This window comes from Clinocottus analis, unplaced genomic scaffold, assembly GCF_023055335.1.
Source record: "Clinocottus analis isolate CAN_PGR_092001 unplaced genomic scaffold, fCliAna1.0.p SCAF_7, whole genome shotgun sequence".
In the NCBI taxonomy this organism is placed as follows: domain Eukaryota; kingdom Metazoa; phylum Chordata; class Actinopteri; order Perciformes; family Cottidae; genus Clinocottus; species Clinocottus analis.
The window spans coordinates 904,458-920,187 of NW_027176229.1; the positions used below are offsets into that span (position 1 = coordinate 904,458).

The 15,730-nt window shown below is 41.1% G+C and overlaps 1 protein-coding gene across 1 annotated transcript in view; it reads right to left on the bottom strand.

Annotated features, from left to right (window-relative positions):
- The window catches only part of LOC137805059 (protein unc-13 homolog B-like), a 77,513-nt gene that overhangs the window by 4,551 nt on the left and 57,232 nt on the right, over nucleotides 1-15,730 (bottom strand). The window contains exons 25-28 of the mRNA XM_068604727.1: nucleotides 2,107-2,195; nucleotides 1,821-1,958; nucleotides 1,470-1,593; nucleotides 452-496 (exon numbers count right to left, since the gene is read on the bottom strand). Coding sequence (XP_068460828.1) covers nucleotides 452-496; nucleotides 1,470-1,593; nucleotides 1,821-1,958; nucleotides 2,107-2,195 — 396 coding nt within the window. The remainder of the gene's footprint in view (nucleotides 1-451; nucleotides 497-1,469; nucleotides 1,594-1,820; nucleotides 1,959-2,106; nucleotides 2,196-15,730) is intronic.

A 15,730-nucleotide genomic window follows, 5' to 3' on the forward strand; every position in this document is an offset into this window, starting at 1 on the left:
ACCATAAACCTAAATGCAATATAATGTATTTCGGTATCTCCCTGAAAGATAAAACGAAGCTCTTCAGCCAACGTCGGGGGTTTCTGGGTTAGAAACTGATTTTCCTGCATTTTAACATGTTGAACAACTTCCATCTACTAGTATTTGGACAGCGCCTCCTCACATTGTGCTGCCAGTCCTCCTGCAGTAGCAGAGAGAAGGGGCAGAGTGAATATGTTCGTCTCATCGGCCTGAATCATTGATCGCTTGTGTATTGATGAGTCTGCGCCGCTGTCCGTGGCGCTGAAGCAGCAGACGGTTTATAACTGAGACTTTTGCTCAGAGTCCCGCATTTGTGTAGTAAAAAATACAAATTCAAAAGAATCTTCCACGAGGCTGATCACCATGTGTTTTCCTCCTGTTGAAATGAACAAAACAAACGCCCCTTTTCTACAGCCTGCCTGTGTGTTACCTTGAGATTGGACAGTCCTTTAGCTGCTGTTAGGAGCTGGGCGCCCTGCAGAGAGAGAGAGAGAGAGAGAGAGAGAGAGAGAGAGAGAGAGAGAGAGAGAGAGAGAGAGACGGAGAGACGGAGAGACAGAGAGACAGAGAGAGAGAGAGAGAGAGAGAGAGAGAGAGAGAGAGAGAGAGAGAGAGAGAGAGATTACATTTGTATGCATCCTGATGTTGCATCATTTCAACACTAGGTGGCAGCAGAACACAGCTGCTGCTCTCAACTGGAGCTGAGTTTCCAGATATTTGACATAAGCAGTACACATATATTTGTGTATATAACAAATACACAGATTCCTCTGCAGCTTTACAACAATACCTTCCATTCATACTCAGTTTGCAGTGACTTTGATATTGAGTTTATGACGGTAAACATCAAGTTCACTGTGATGTTTTTGTCATAAATACTTTTTTTGGTAAAATAAGCCTCAAAACTTTAGAGCATTTAGAGAAACTTGTTTGCTGCAGGACACAAAACAACAACAACATCATGAAAGCGAGTGAAGTCGGTCACGTTGTGCGTTAATAACCGTTGATGTTTGGCAGTCGTTTTTTAAAGCATTTGACGCGCAACAAAAGAAGAGTTTTCCTGACCGCTGCGCTATTTACTAAAGGACAAAAACACAACTTTGAAAAATATATTTACCAGGAAATCAATACAGAAAAAAACTGTAAGTTGTTAAAATGGCTGGCAATAATAAGCAGTGTGTGATTTGTAGCGAATGAGCAATCGTCCTCTGATTACTCATCAGTGTGTTCAGCTCGGCAGAAGAAAAGAAACGAGGCATATGGATTCCTCATCATGCCACCGTTTCGTCTTCATTATCTTATTCTTCTATCTTTGTGAGGACCAGACCTCGAGATTGACAGTTGTGTAGTAGAGGGTTTTGACGATGAAGAAGAACATGAGGAATTAAAAAGACAATGTTTCTGGTTCCCCTTTATGCATTTGTACGGCAAAGCACTGAGCTTCTCACCAGGCTGTCGTTGCTCTGAGGCAGGACGATGGTCTTCTCCAGGCTGCTCAGGACGATCTTCCACAGATCTTTCAGGATCCTCTTCAGCACCGTCTTCTCACAGATGTCAGCAAAGATACTGAGACTGGATCACAACACACACATCATTGTTAAGTGCCCGCTACTACATTATACATGTAAAAATCAAAGCAACCCATCTGTTTTGAATAGTCAAAGGGGAAACTAATGACACTAGTGGTTTCACCAGCGACAATAATTTACATTGAAACATACATTTACATTGACAGTCGTATGTCTGAAGTTTACAACAGGAAGCAACACTGTATGTGTGTATGTGTGTGTTTCACGTACTTCCCATCCAGGAACTCCATGAGGGGCCTCAGCATGTTGTTAGCATCGGACTCAGCATTGTTGTGGTTGGGCGGGCCCTTGATCTGGTAGAGGAGCTCAGCCATCTGACGCATGCAGGAGTTAATACGAGTCTGGAAACTGGAGGGAGAGGAGGAGGAAGAGGAGGAGAAAGAGGAGGAGGAGGAAGAGGAGGAGACCAATGCAAACTTAGACAAGAAAGCTTCTGCAAGGCTGCCTATGGAGTACTGTGTGTGTGTGTGTGTGTGTGTGTGTGTGTGTGTGTTACCTCTTGGCAAACACCATGGTGAAGTTGTCCAGGTACGTGTTGAGCTTCACCTGCAGCTCATTGAGAATGTCGGCTGCCTCGACGTCCAGCTACAAGGAGAAAGGCGATAACAGGTTATTTAAAGCGCTCACCATAATTATAGTTATGAGTTAAAACAATGTTTTAATATATATATATATATATATATATATATATATATATATATATATATATATATATATATATATATATATATATACACAGACTGACCCCTGATCGAGCGGCAGCAGCTTGAATGCGACTCAGTTTTTGTCTCTTTTCATGGTCGGAGGCTAAGTGACAAGTACTGCACACCTGTACAACTGTACTCACAGAAGCATCAATAACCTTGAATAAACTCTCGTTTGTGAGCTCTGTCCTTGTGCTGTGAGTTGAAAACTTCTCAACAAACTTGCTTTGAAGTATACCAAAACTTCTCTTTTCTTGCATTTTTCGGGCGCTTGAGCAGAACTGTGCACGCGGTTTGCAGTAAACTGAATATGTATGAGGCAGATGTGAATGCTGGTTGAAAAGGCCACCTTGGTACAGCTCATGTTCATCATTTCTGGAATGGGATTTTGAGTATGCAGACGAGACGAGTCAAGAGTTTGCGACACCAGATTCACTGGCTCACTGGATGGGCGTTTATTTGATGTATAAACAAGAAAGAAATGCTGACGAAGATTGACGGAGACGTCGCTGAAGATCATGACTAAACAAGATGTCAGCTTTGGAGAGTTCGTAGATATAATGGGAGAAAAAGACGAGAAGCTCATTCACACCCATTCAACAGCGCTTTAAGCTACAGAGAGCACATCACTTCCTGAAGCTGAAAAATAGAAGACCTTTTTTCCCCCATTAAGTGGAGCTCATTTGACAGCAGGGGGCCGTCACTCTTCTCTCCGTTAAGAGGCGTCTCGAGAGTAGAAAGATGAAATGGGTTAATGTCATAAACCTGGAAAGAAAAAGTGAAGCGTATGTTCAAAGAAGAAAAAAAAAGGAGGAAGTCGCTTTTCAGCACCCGATAGTCCATATTTAAGTGAGATGTCTGCGTCGACAAATGACAAGCAGTTCTGGAGGGAAAAAACAAACAAACTAGGAAACCTCAACTTGGTTTTTATCCAGACTTTCCTACAAATTTGACAGGTGACAAAGTCAAAGAGCCGCAGTAATAAATCTTGACTTCAGACTAAGAGGTCAGACTCATGTGCAGAGATCTATTAGACCTTTCATGTCCTGCTCAGGGGATGTAAGGCCTCCTGCCTTTGTGGCATAACTTTAATGGCTTGATTGTGCTGTTAAAACCAACGTGCTGCGGGAACCGTTGTACCCGCAGGTCTGCCCCAATGCCCTGTGGGTAATTCAGGCGAGATGACGATTCAGGCTTGAAATTAAAGTTAAACTTCTCGGTGGTTTTAGACAAGATACTTCCACGTTTGATTGCAGGTTCGTCATCGTTTCAGCCAAGTGATCCGTTCTTCTTCATGCTTTTGAACCATTCAGATGTAAATGAAAGCAAAGTGCTCAAAGAGGGACAACACATATAAAACTACAAGGGCAGTCAGAGAGAGCAGACGTCTGGGAAAGCCACGTGCTCCATCTTGCTGTGTTTATAAAATGATTAAATTGGGGAACTAATTTCTACGCAATCTGCTGAAAAACCAACAGGAAACACGACCTTCTTGACTGAAGTAATGACACGTATCTACAAAACTCTTAGCTGAATCATTATTTTTTTTAATGTAATTGGAAAAACTGACAGCCGTGGTGCTTTGTCAGCCCGTTCTTTGCAGCTTCCAGTGGACAGACTGGCCGGGAACAATGAAACCAGTGAAACGCAGTCCGCAGCTCATCGGCATGCTGGACCTCACGTAGAAGCGGCGAGCGCGTCGCACGAGCCAAGCGGCGAGACGGTGGCCCGAGAACGCATCCACAAAGTGTCTTTGTGGAACGCGTGCCGTCCATAACTGTGCGACTGCGTTATTAGATAGAGGACGTTGGGCAAAGAGCCAGAAGACATAATGGAGTAAAAGAGAGCCGTGACTTTGAAGTGACAGAGTTTTAGTGTCTTGCGGTTTAATTGAGGAATGTTGAGTGGAGTGAAAGTTTGGAGCTTCTTGGTCCCAATCCAAATAAACCGAGTGCGCGGCGGCGTTTATGTGAGCTGCAAAGGCATGGTCGGACATCTTTATTGTGTGTGTGTGTTTGTGTGGTGTCCTTGAGAAGATGAAGAAAAAATAGCAGGCAAAATCCTCTCAGATCAAAGACAGGAGAGAGAGGCAGTGGAGATGTAACGAGATCCCAACAGGCCGACGGCTCTCAGCCAGCTGACCGTTGTCGCTTCTCCGTGTGCGATACGACAAGTCAACATAGATGTATTTGTCACGTGACTTGCACACTTCTCTGGTTATTGTTTAACCCGATTGACAATCTTTTCCAATCATAACCAAGTATTTTGTGCAGCCTGACACACACACAAACACACACAGTGTCTAAAATTAGAAGTGTCCTTCACAGGTGATGTGTTTTTGTCTGACTCTCTTATCGCTCTCTACCACACAACTGTACCTTCTTCGTAGCAGCTGTGGCTTCGGTCTTCTCGGGAAGGACAGAAAGGAAGGAAACAAACGAGAAAAAAAGACAGAAAAGTAGAAAAGAAAGTCACACATTACGCAAAGAACTACGTCACAGACAGAGGGTTGTGTGCAGCAGGTAAAAATAACCGGGGTTGGGTGGAGTGTGTGTGTGGGGGGGAGGGGGGGGGGGTGTTGAAATTGTCTGGTGGGTTGGGTACCAGTGAGTGGGTGATTTTAATAAAACTTTATGTTTATTGCCTCCGGTTTATTGAGGCGCAAGACAAAGGGGAGAACTGCCATCACCTGGAAGAGTCTTATTTCTCTGTGCCGTCTGCGACGCTGCACAGACTTCATTCCAAACAGGACTTATTCAGTAGATATGGATTCAAATATCTTGTATATATTCCCTGTTACACACAGCGCAGGGCTGGCTGCAGCGTGTTAATGAGCCGATAGGGCTCGTGCTGCGCTGGATCCCACCACTGCACACTCGTGTACTTTGTGTGTTCATGGAAGAATATAAAGAATGCGGAGAAACACACTTTTGCCATAATTCACAATTAAATGTGTTGATGGATAACGATTAAATAGAATGCAACGCATATAAGAGCATACAAATACAAATAATATTACTAATAATAAATGAACTTCCTGACTTTGAATCCAAAAAATATCCCCAAGGAATCCCTACAAAATGTGATTGTCTCACATCACATTTTGTAGGGATTCTTTGGGGATATCACAAGTGTATTTAAACACGATAACAAGATGAATAAAAAAAGCCTAAACAGCTGCGTAATTTGCTTATTTCTCAGCTTTGGAAGATTGACTCTACTGTCTAAGTTCTACAGTTTGAGCTTTCTACTGTACCACAAAACCCACGAGTTGTTTCGTGTCAGGGATCAGAAGGAAAAGCTCTACGGGGGGAAAAGGAAGAAGATTGTGACAAACAAACCTTGTTTACTTCCTCCTTTGACTAGTGAGGAAAAAACAACAACAAAAACATGAGACAAGTGTTCTCTACAGTCATCCTTTCCCTCTTTCATCCCTGCATGACTTCCAAATATGAGAAAGGGGAAATGATAAGCCAACAATTTGTATGTGACAAAACACAGAAAGCAAATGAGCAGACAGCTTCGTCCTGGAGGAAGAGAGAGAGAGAGAGAGAGAGAGAGAGAGAGAGAGAGAGAGAGAGAGAGAGAGAGGAAGAAAAAGAAAGAAAGAGAGGCAGAGAGGAAGAGAGAGAGAGAGACAAAGAGAGGGACAGAGGAAAAGAGGGAGCGAGGAAGAGAGGAAGAGAAAGAGAGGGCGAGAGGAAGAGAGAGAGAGAGGAAGATAATGAGAAAGGGAGAGAAGGAGAGAGTAAGAGAGGGAGAGAGGGAGAGAGGAAGAGAGTGGAAAAGAGGGAGAGTGAGAGGGAGAATGGGAAGAGAGGAAGGAAGGGAGAGCAGAAGAGAATAAGAGGAGAAAGGGAGAGAGGGAGAAAGAGACTGAATCACGCCTCTGCCGGGCGGCCAAATCGAGTGTTTTGGAAAAGATTCTTTGAACTGAATTCTGGGAAAAGTGCGAGTCAACATGGGGCAGCAGACACAAAGTGGGACTACAGACGCAGTCGAGAGGTTTTATGGCCGAGTCTCATCACGAACACACGAACACAGCTCAGAGAACAAGGATCCGACTTCAACCGAGATGCTGAAGTGTGCGAACAGTTGCTAAAAACAACTTCAAACAGGTCGCAGCACTTCTTCAGCTTCAAAAGTAGGAAGAACATTTGATCCACATCATGCTTACCGCAGATTCATGCAAAAATGTGATTTATTATGTTTGGGCAATTTCAAGTGCGATTAGCAGCAAATTCACACAGGAAGTGGGCGGAGTCACCCGTTGGAATTTCGGATTGCAGTTGTAAACCTTGAGGGTTGGAGCTGAATATGCCGTTTTAATGCAACCAAATGTTTAAAATAAGCTTTTTCATGAACTGAAAACAAACTGTTGAAGAGTTACAGACAACAACGTGGCAGCAACCGTCCATCACTGCACTGCTGGGGTAAGAACAAACAGGTCACATGATTCATAACCTTGTTTCAATATATATATATCTATATATCTATATATCTATATATCTATATATCTATATATATATATATATATTTATATATATATATATATATATATATCTATATATATATATATATATATATAGATATATATCTATATATATAAAAAAAAGAGGAGTCAACATCGATTTCTTTTTTTTTCCTGAACTGAAAGTATTTTGCCATCTTGTCCTAAATCTAACTAAGTTAAGTTACTTCACAATGTCCGTATGCACGTGTTGATGGACGTGAAGGAGTGGAAGGAAAACACCCAAAAAACGTTTTTGTAAGAAGTAACGATGAATTAACAAAGTAAAAAAAAACATTATGTTAAGTAACGATAAGAGAAACCATTCTTACTGCTTCTTAATGTTCTTTATGAGCTTCCTTTTTTACATTTCAATAATTAGTCAGTGTGTGCAGAGGGATCATTAGGCCTTTCAAATGCACACTGAAGCTTTCATTATCCCCGAGCCCGACTTGTCCACTTCTGCAGCGGCTTATCAAAAGAGCTCTGAGAGGACGGGCAGTTTGAAGCACCCACCTGTTTGTTCTGAGCGTCCTCCTTGAGGCAAAGAAAAAAGGAAAGAAGAAGTTTGAAAAGAAAGACTTCACTGTTAATATCTCTTTTTCTCACCAAAAAACTATTTCTATGGGAACTGGCTTAGAAAAAAATAATACAGTATATACATATAATATAACATATATATATATATATATATATACATATATATATATATATATATATATATATATATATATATATATATAACATATATATAACATATGTATATATATAACATATATATATACATATGTTATATATATACATATGTATATATGTTATATATATGTTTTATATATATATATACATATATATACATATATATATATACACATATATATATACACATATATATATGTATATATACACATATATATATATACACACACACACACACACACACACTCTACAGTGACTTGAACGTACAGTGAAATTACTACAAAAAACAGACGTTCAGAGGGTATCGAGGGAGAAAGAGTCTTCTTCTGACACATGAATGTTAGAGAAGCTGAAGTCTCGGGTCAGAAAGAGGAACCAACCTGCTTCTCTGTGTCTTTCTTTTCAGCCTGCAAGGACACACACACACGTGTGAGTGAGCTTCAGACGCTTCAGTGTAAACACAACGTTCATTCACACGCTGACATGCATTACAGACGGACTCTTTTTGCTCATTTTTACGAGGTTCACCTTCCCTGTTGGCCTTTCAGTCCCTCCGGACAGTGACTCATATTAATAAAGTAGATTGTTGTCTGCAGGTGAGACGCTCACAGCTCTATGTGTCTGCTGATTCTCAGGTCTTGAATCCAGCTGGTGAGGTCACGTCCCCCTCTGAGGAGTGATAGAAACGTCCGAAAAGCAAAGCCTACATATTTTAAGGGTATACAGTGTGTTTTTCCGACAGCGTTATTAATTAAGCACGCGCAGGATTTAGACTTTTGGAAAAACATACTCAGACCACTTTGAACAGAGATCATGAGGATCATTAACATGACGTCACCTGAACTCACTTCTGCTGCTCTCTTTCCAGTCTATCTTTTTATACCTACCTACCTACATACTGTTTCACTCATAGTGAAATGTAGCATTTATATGTTCAGGAGATTATACAAGTGTATAAATTAATATCCTGTTATCATTATCATTATTATTTTTTCCTTGTCTTAAAATGATGGTAGATTATTTTGATTTAACCAGATTTCTTTAGGGCACATTGGGGCAAACTGGACCCTTCACAGGCGGCATGTACGAGCAGCATGGTGGTCTGTTTTATTCCCCCTGATGATCCTGATATTCCCTTGAATGCTCCACGACGTTCCCCCGCTGGTCTCCAGCTGTGTCCGTCTGCTGGACAGTTGCATGTCCAGCAGTCAAACAGTGAGCCGTGAAGCTCACAACAGAGCTGCAGATTCAGGGAATGATGAGTGGATTAAACTACTGCTGAACCCGTTTACATTGTTTTCACACTGTCACTCAATACTTTATTATAAAGAAAATACTAAGTAAAGCTGCTTTAAGGTTAGATCAAGATTAAGTTATTGTTATAGACGTAATGACACATTTGCCATCAAGATCAGCCACACACATCCCTCCATATGTCCAGTTTGCACGCACACAGCTAAGTTGCAAACACACCTTTTCCTTCTTGGACTCAGACTTGGAAGATGAGAAAAAGAAGAAGAAAAAAAAACGACAGAAATGTCAATAAGAATTAAAATAAAAAAAACAATCATGGTTTAGTATGAAAAAGGCTCAGGAGGAACTTTGGCTGCTCACCTTTTCCTTATCAAGCTTTGGTACAAAGAAAGAAATGAAACAAAGACATTAAAGACAGAAAACAACAAACAGACGGCATGAGGAAGACAACACGGTAATGGAAGAAAGGAAATGTGGAAACACAAACACGTGCACCTGCACACACAAACACACAAACCATCCTAGAAATGAGAGACTGTAGTGAGGTGGATGGAGGACCTGGTGAACCACATGTGAGGGTTTCAGTCCGCTCTGGGACGACAGCCGGCAGGAGAGGAGAGGTTAGTTTGTGGAAATGTTGGAGGAACCAGATGCAAAGAAAACACACAAACCTTCTCCTGCTCCTCCTCGCTGTCGTCATAGTGCGAGGACTCGTCCTACGGGAGGACAGGCGCCAAACAACTTACACGAGCCAAAACATCCACTTCTACAATAATCCCCCAAGTCACACTTCTACACCCAGCAGAGTATTGAGGTTTGAGAACATATCTGCTCTTAATTGACACCAATGCTACACGACCACTACTTCCTTGATTCGAGAGATTAGATGCTCTGTTGTGTGTTCTCAACAGCTGAGTTTAAAATATCTCAAGCTTTTGTTCCCCACTTTAACGACTGGAGTAACAGCAGGCACCATGTAGCAGCCAGCGCTCCCTGGAGCATCTTTTTTAAACGCTGCGAGCAAGACAAAGAGACGTCTGGGGGGAAACAGGCGCTTAATGTTATACACAAGATGATAATCTGCATCGTGAATACAAACAGACTTTTTCTGTTAGAGGACTGGGATTCAGGGACCAGTGATAGCTCCCAGAGAGATACTTGCCTTCTGGTCAAAACCAATATGTAATGGGATGTTTCTGTTATGAATCAACTTTAACATCCTTCCAATATTCTGCACTAAGATCAGCGGTTAAAGCTGCACTAGTGGACTTTTTTTCCCATCAACGATGAATCGACCCACAAACTGAGATTCACCTTCTTTTACCAGTTTGAATAGAAGTTGACTCTGATCAGTGCTGCGCTGACTTTTCTTCCTGAAAAGAAGTGACTTCAAATTGTTCGAGTGACTAAAAATGTGGAAACCAGGATTCTGTTGTCACAGATCGTTGGTCCACACGTGTGCAGGAATTGAACACTTTCCTCTGAGCGTCATTTAGAGTCTATCAGCCTTAACATGCAGCTTTGAATGAAATGGATCTCACGATAAACCGTCAAATCTTCATTTTGGCCAAAACTGAACATAAACATACAGTCTAGGAACTCAAATACAGCACAACACACAGCACACAAAGTCCTGATTTAAAGTAACAAACATCACATCAGTGGCCACTGAGCCGGACCAACCAACCTTGTTCTCCTTCTCTTTGTTGTCAACCTAAATGTAGACAGGACAAGTTATGACAGGACAGGAAAGAAAAAGGACCGGTAGGAAAAGACACGAGAGGAAAGGAAACGATAAGTCAGGAGAGGATAAATAGGAAAGGACAAGACAGGATAGAACAGGAAATGACAGGTCAAGTCAGGACAGGACAGAAAGGAAAGGGCAGGAAAAGACAGGATAGGACAGGACAGAAAGGAAAGGGCAGAAAGGACAGGATAAATCATTAAAGGACAGTACAGACAGTAAAGGAAAGGATAGGTCAAGTCAGGACAGGACAGATAGGAAAGGACAGACAGGACAAGCAGTGCAGCATTAGCAATCTTGCCCTTTAAAAAAAACAAAAAACAGGAGCAACGTTTGGTAAGATATCATACCAACCGATATGTGGGGGAACGTTACCAAACACACAAATCCTCTCCAGACATACCATATCAGACACAATATATGTACATTTATCTAAGGCCACAACTGTAACAACGAGGAGCACATTTAGCCGGCCGAGATCACTCTGACTGTCATTTAAGATAACAATGACTTCAGCCATTACCCCCCTACGGTCTAACTAAGCCTTTTCAAAAAGCCATTAAGTGGCTGCTAAATACAACATTTTACACACTATTAAATTCAATTATCTGGCAGCCCATTGTCGAGTCTACTAAGCACTCACAGAAGGAGGGAGGCTGTGTTAGCGCTCAGCTGTACATGAGCTCATGCTAGCATGTGGAGCTTTGTGAGGCGTTCTGGCTTCAGGGATGTGGAGAGATTTATCGGCTGTATCATGGAGAGGCAGATGGGGGAATTCAAAGAGGTAATAGCCGCTTGATAAGTGTAAAAGTGCAAAAATCATTTCAATAATGTGTTTAATATAGTAATGTTCTCATGGGATCTTAGACCGCTTGACATTTGAATCCAACATTGCCAGGCGGCTGTCACACAGCTGAGCTTTGTGAGCTTATTTAGTCATCAATATTTAAAGTTATTGAGATATCATTATGATATAAATCAGTGCTTTAGAGCAAGATCAAAGCTGGCTATTTATTTACTGTTACTGTTTAGCCTCAGCAGTGAACGCTACGACTGCGTGGAGGCAAGGCAACAATAATTTAGTGACTGAGGACTAGAGGAAATCTTAAAATGTGATTCCCTGTGCACGGTGTGAATGTAACAGACAGATAATTTAGTTTAGTTTTCTGTTAAGTCTGCTTTGTGTAAAACATCCCAAAAGGTAGAAGATTGTTGACAAAAAAAGAAAAGTAGGTTTCTTCTCGTCACGTCTTCACATCACAACCGCAGAACAAAACACGGTTGCATCTTCTTGTTGAAGCCGCACAAACTGTTGAAAATCAGTAGCTTCAACCTTCATATGGACAAATTATGAATGTCATTCCTAGAAACCGCATCGTTTTTGTCAAAAGTGCATTAAATAATTAAAGACACTTTGATGAAGATCATAAAAACAGGATTAAGGACCGATCTGACCTCTGAATGTCCCGCTATGAACAACACTGCTCACTCATTCTGTCTGTAGCTTGTGTCTCATGTAAAATTCAACATGTTGACAGGCTTTTTTTAAAAACTTTTATGTGAAACTTTTAAAGCTGCCAGGACTCCCAGACTTCAAATCTCAAAGACGCTGTGCTCTGTTGCTCTCCTGAAGGATTCTTCCTGTTTCCCCGAGGAGCTTTTTTTTCTACTTTTAGAATTGTTCCTGATCCGATGTGAGGTCCTGGGACAGGGATGTCATGCGTACAGACTGTAAAGCCCTACAAGGCAAATTAGAATTTGTGATTTTGGGCTATGCAAAATAAACTGAATTGAATATCCTGCCAAAATAAAGGTTAAAAAAAGATATACTCTACATTTAACGTTGTGTGGACGTTTAGTGAGGACGTAGCCACAGTAGGACCCAACATTATTCTCAACCAGTGCACACTAAATCAAATATATATATATATATATATATATATATATATATATATATATAAGTAATATCAGTCAGTCAGATGAACAATTGAACAACTAATCAGACATCTCCACCTGCGTTAATGGGCCACTACATGGCCATTAAAGTTGATTCTGATCATACATAAAAATGATCAATTCAGTTGTGAAATTCTGCTTACGAGTCGAAACTATAATTTGAATTAAAAACACATTTTGGTTCCAAATACCCGACGAGCAGAGCTGCTGCTGAGGTGCCCGTCGACATAAAACCTCTACCTGCACAAACAAAGATGTGACTGCTGAGGGCCAGGAATACACACAGCTATACATGTGGTTTAGTCTAAAAAATGATTGTAAGTCTTTTCTTTCTTAATTAATTCTCTCTTACCTCAGATCCCTCTGAGTCTGAGCAGCCAGACTGGAGGTTGAAATGGATTAAAAAAAAAAAGAAAGGGAGAGGAGACAAAAAGAAAATAGACAAAGACAAACAAAAGAATAATAGGATATTTAGAAAAAAACTAATTGTTTTAAGTTTTTTTGCTGGCAGCTTTTGCTGATGCAGCCTACCCACCATGTCATCCTCCCCTTCATTGTCAGTGACGGCCTGGTGGAGATGGTGTGGAAATAAAAATAAGCAAATCATAAACACATATGACACACAAGGACAAAGAAAGTGATTTTAAAAAGAAAAAATAAACGCATAAGAGACAGTCTTGCTGCGGTTAAAGGAGACACATCAGGAGCATGTTCAGGTCCATACTTTGAGTTGTATTTGCTATTTAAAAAGAAAGTACAAGGAAGGATTTATTCAGATTTCCCAAAACTATTTATATTTAACATATTTTGCACATTGTTTACATTTATTTGCACAGTTATTTGTATTCTATTGTATGTATGTATATATATTTTTAATTTTAATTATAATAAATCATTTTGTATATATATTTTATCCCTGTTCTTATATTTTATTTTGTGTGTTCAGTTTGTTTATTTAGTTTATTCCATTTGGTGTCTGTAAAGTGTTGGGCGCTACTCTGACAACACATTTCCCCTTGAGGATTATAAAGTATCCATCCATCCATCCATCCATCCATCCATCCATCCATCCATCCATCCATCCATCCATCCATCCATCCATCCATCCATCCATCCATCCATCCATCCATCCATCCATCCATCCATCCATCCATCCATCCATCCATCCATCCATCCATCCATCCATCCATCCATCCATCCATCCATCCCTCCATCTATATCTAACCTAAACCAACAGACTTGCAGCCAAGCAAGCCGATACACACAATAGGCTTTGATTCAAAGCATTTCTAGGTACAGCGGTGTGTGGGACCAGTCAAACCAGTTGAAGAACACTACGCAGTATCCAAACTGAACGGGAGATTCGAGGCTGTGACCCACCTCCTCATCTAACTCCTCGGGTTCCTCCTCGTTCTCAAGCTTTTGGAGAGAAGCAGAACACACGTTTGTTCTTTTTGACTTTCATCATGTCAGGTGGAGAGGAAAACCAAAAGTCTATTTCTGGGAGTACAAACTGGGAGTCTACGAAGGAGGAGGAGGAAGGAAGGAGGAGGAAGAGTTGACAAGTAAATTGGGATCAAACTAAAAGCAGACTGGTACACACTACTGGGGATCAGGGTGTTTCTGTTGTTGCTTTAATGAACTTGTTTATCTCAGATGTTCTTGTTCCAGGAGCAACTTGGGGAAAGGGGAGCGAGGGTGAAAAGAGGTAAAGCTAGACATACCATCTCCTCCTCAGCAGTGAACTGTAGAGAGAAACACACACACACACACTCATTCTCACCTCACGTACATTAACTTGCATGATATGTGTGCACATGCACACACATTTCTTTTTCTGAACACCTGCTGCAGCTTTTACACCCACTTCTGCCAAACCAATGAATATATCAGCACAGTGACTTCACATTCACGCAAGACTGAATAGTCACGTGAATGTCACGGGAGAACAGATACACTCCATTTATTTCTACACAAAATAACATGTTTTCCAACTATTTCCCGAGGTTCGCACATGAAAGGTTGCAACTATACCGGAATACAAACCCCTTTTCATCTCCGTTTTAAAATGAAAGAACAGAGAAATACAGATTCCTGCATGCAGAGAACTCTACAGATGAACCCAAATACATATAAAATGCTTCCATCACAGTGATTAGGTCACACCTGGAGGACGGCCAGGTGACCTACATGGGTCTGTCTATGCACTGGAGCGGCCCAGTGTCATGGAAAGTGGTGAAATAGTCCTGAAATGTAATTTATTGCTTTTTTTTGTGTCGTTCAGGACAAAAAATTCTGCCAACGAAAAGTCAATCAGGATCCTTTTTTGTGGAGGACACACAAAGCAAATGAATCAATATGACTATGCAACAGTCAGATGAAGAAGAATTAAATATGGACAAGTACCATTTCTGGTGTGCGGTTGGGGAGACGGATGGACAACAACTCCAACAAACCAGAACTTGAACCCACCAGGCCGGTGTTCACCACCGCGTGTCCCAAACTGTGTAAACTGTGTTTGTGAGATTTCCTGTATAAAACTGAAAACAGTTAACGACAAATTCCCACTTAGTTGATGTTTTCATTGCCATCTTTGCTTGAAAGAAAGTTTAAACCGAGTTGTGTCATTTTCAAAACACCCTCTGGGGTCTGAAATAAAAGGTTACATCATCCCTCTGTGTGTCGTGCTGGAGTTTCTTTTTCACGTCACTCTTTTCCCACAAATCTGGTCTGCGAAACCATTTTACAAACACTTCTTTGATGGAGATCGCTTCAGGGACAGCTGATAGATTCCAGCTGTGTACTTTAAAGCAGCAGGTCCCAAAGACCGGGTCGGGACCTGCTGGTGTGTTGTGGACAAAGTGGCTGCTACTCAAGTAAATAGAAGGTTATGCAGAAATGACGAGGCCTGTTCCGGACCAAAGAAATTGATTGATTGTGGAGATAATTGACAGATTACCAGAGAGGGGCTAATTTGGATCTTAAAAATTAGTCACAAAAAAAAAAAAAAAAAAAGTTAAAATGGTCGGGAACGTTCATTTATGCACAGTCACTGTCAAGATGTATAAGTTAGTCCTTTTGTGAATTGGGGCTCGATGGTTTCTCAGGGGAAAAAAAAGGTTTGAGAAAGACCGCTTTAAAAACTCATCTCAGCATTTTGACCTTGAACCAGAGAGCAAGACCTCGTCAATGGCTGCAGGTTGAAGTGAGAAACCCTCAGGTCTCTGTGGCATAAAAAACCAAAACATGTGTGTGT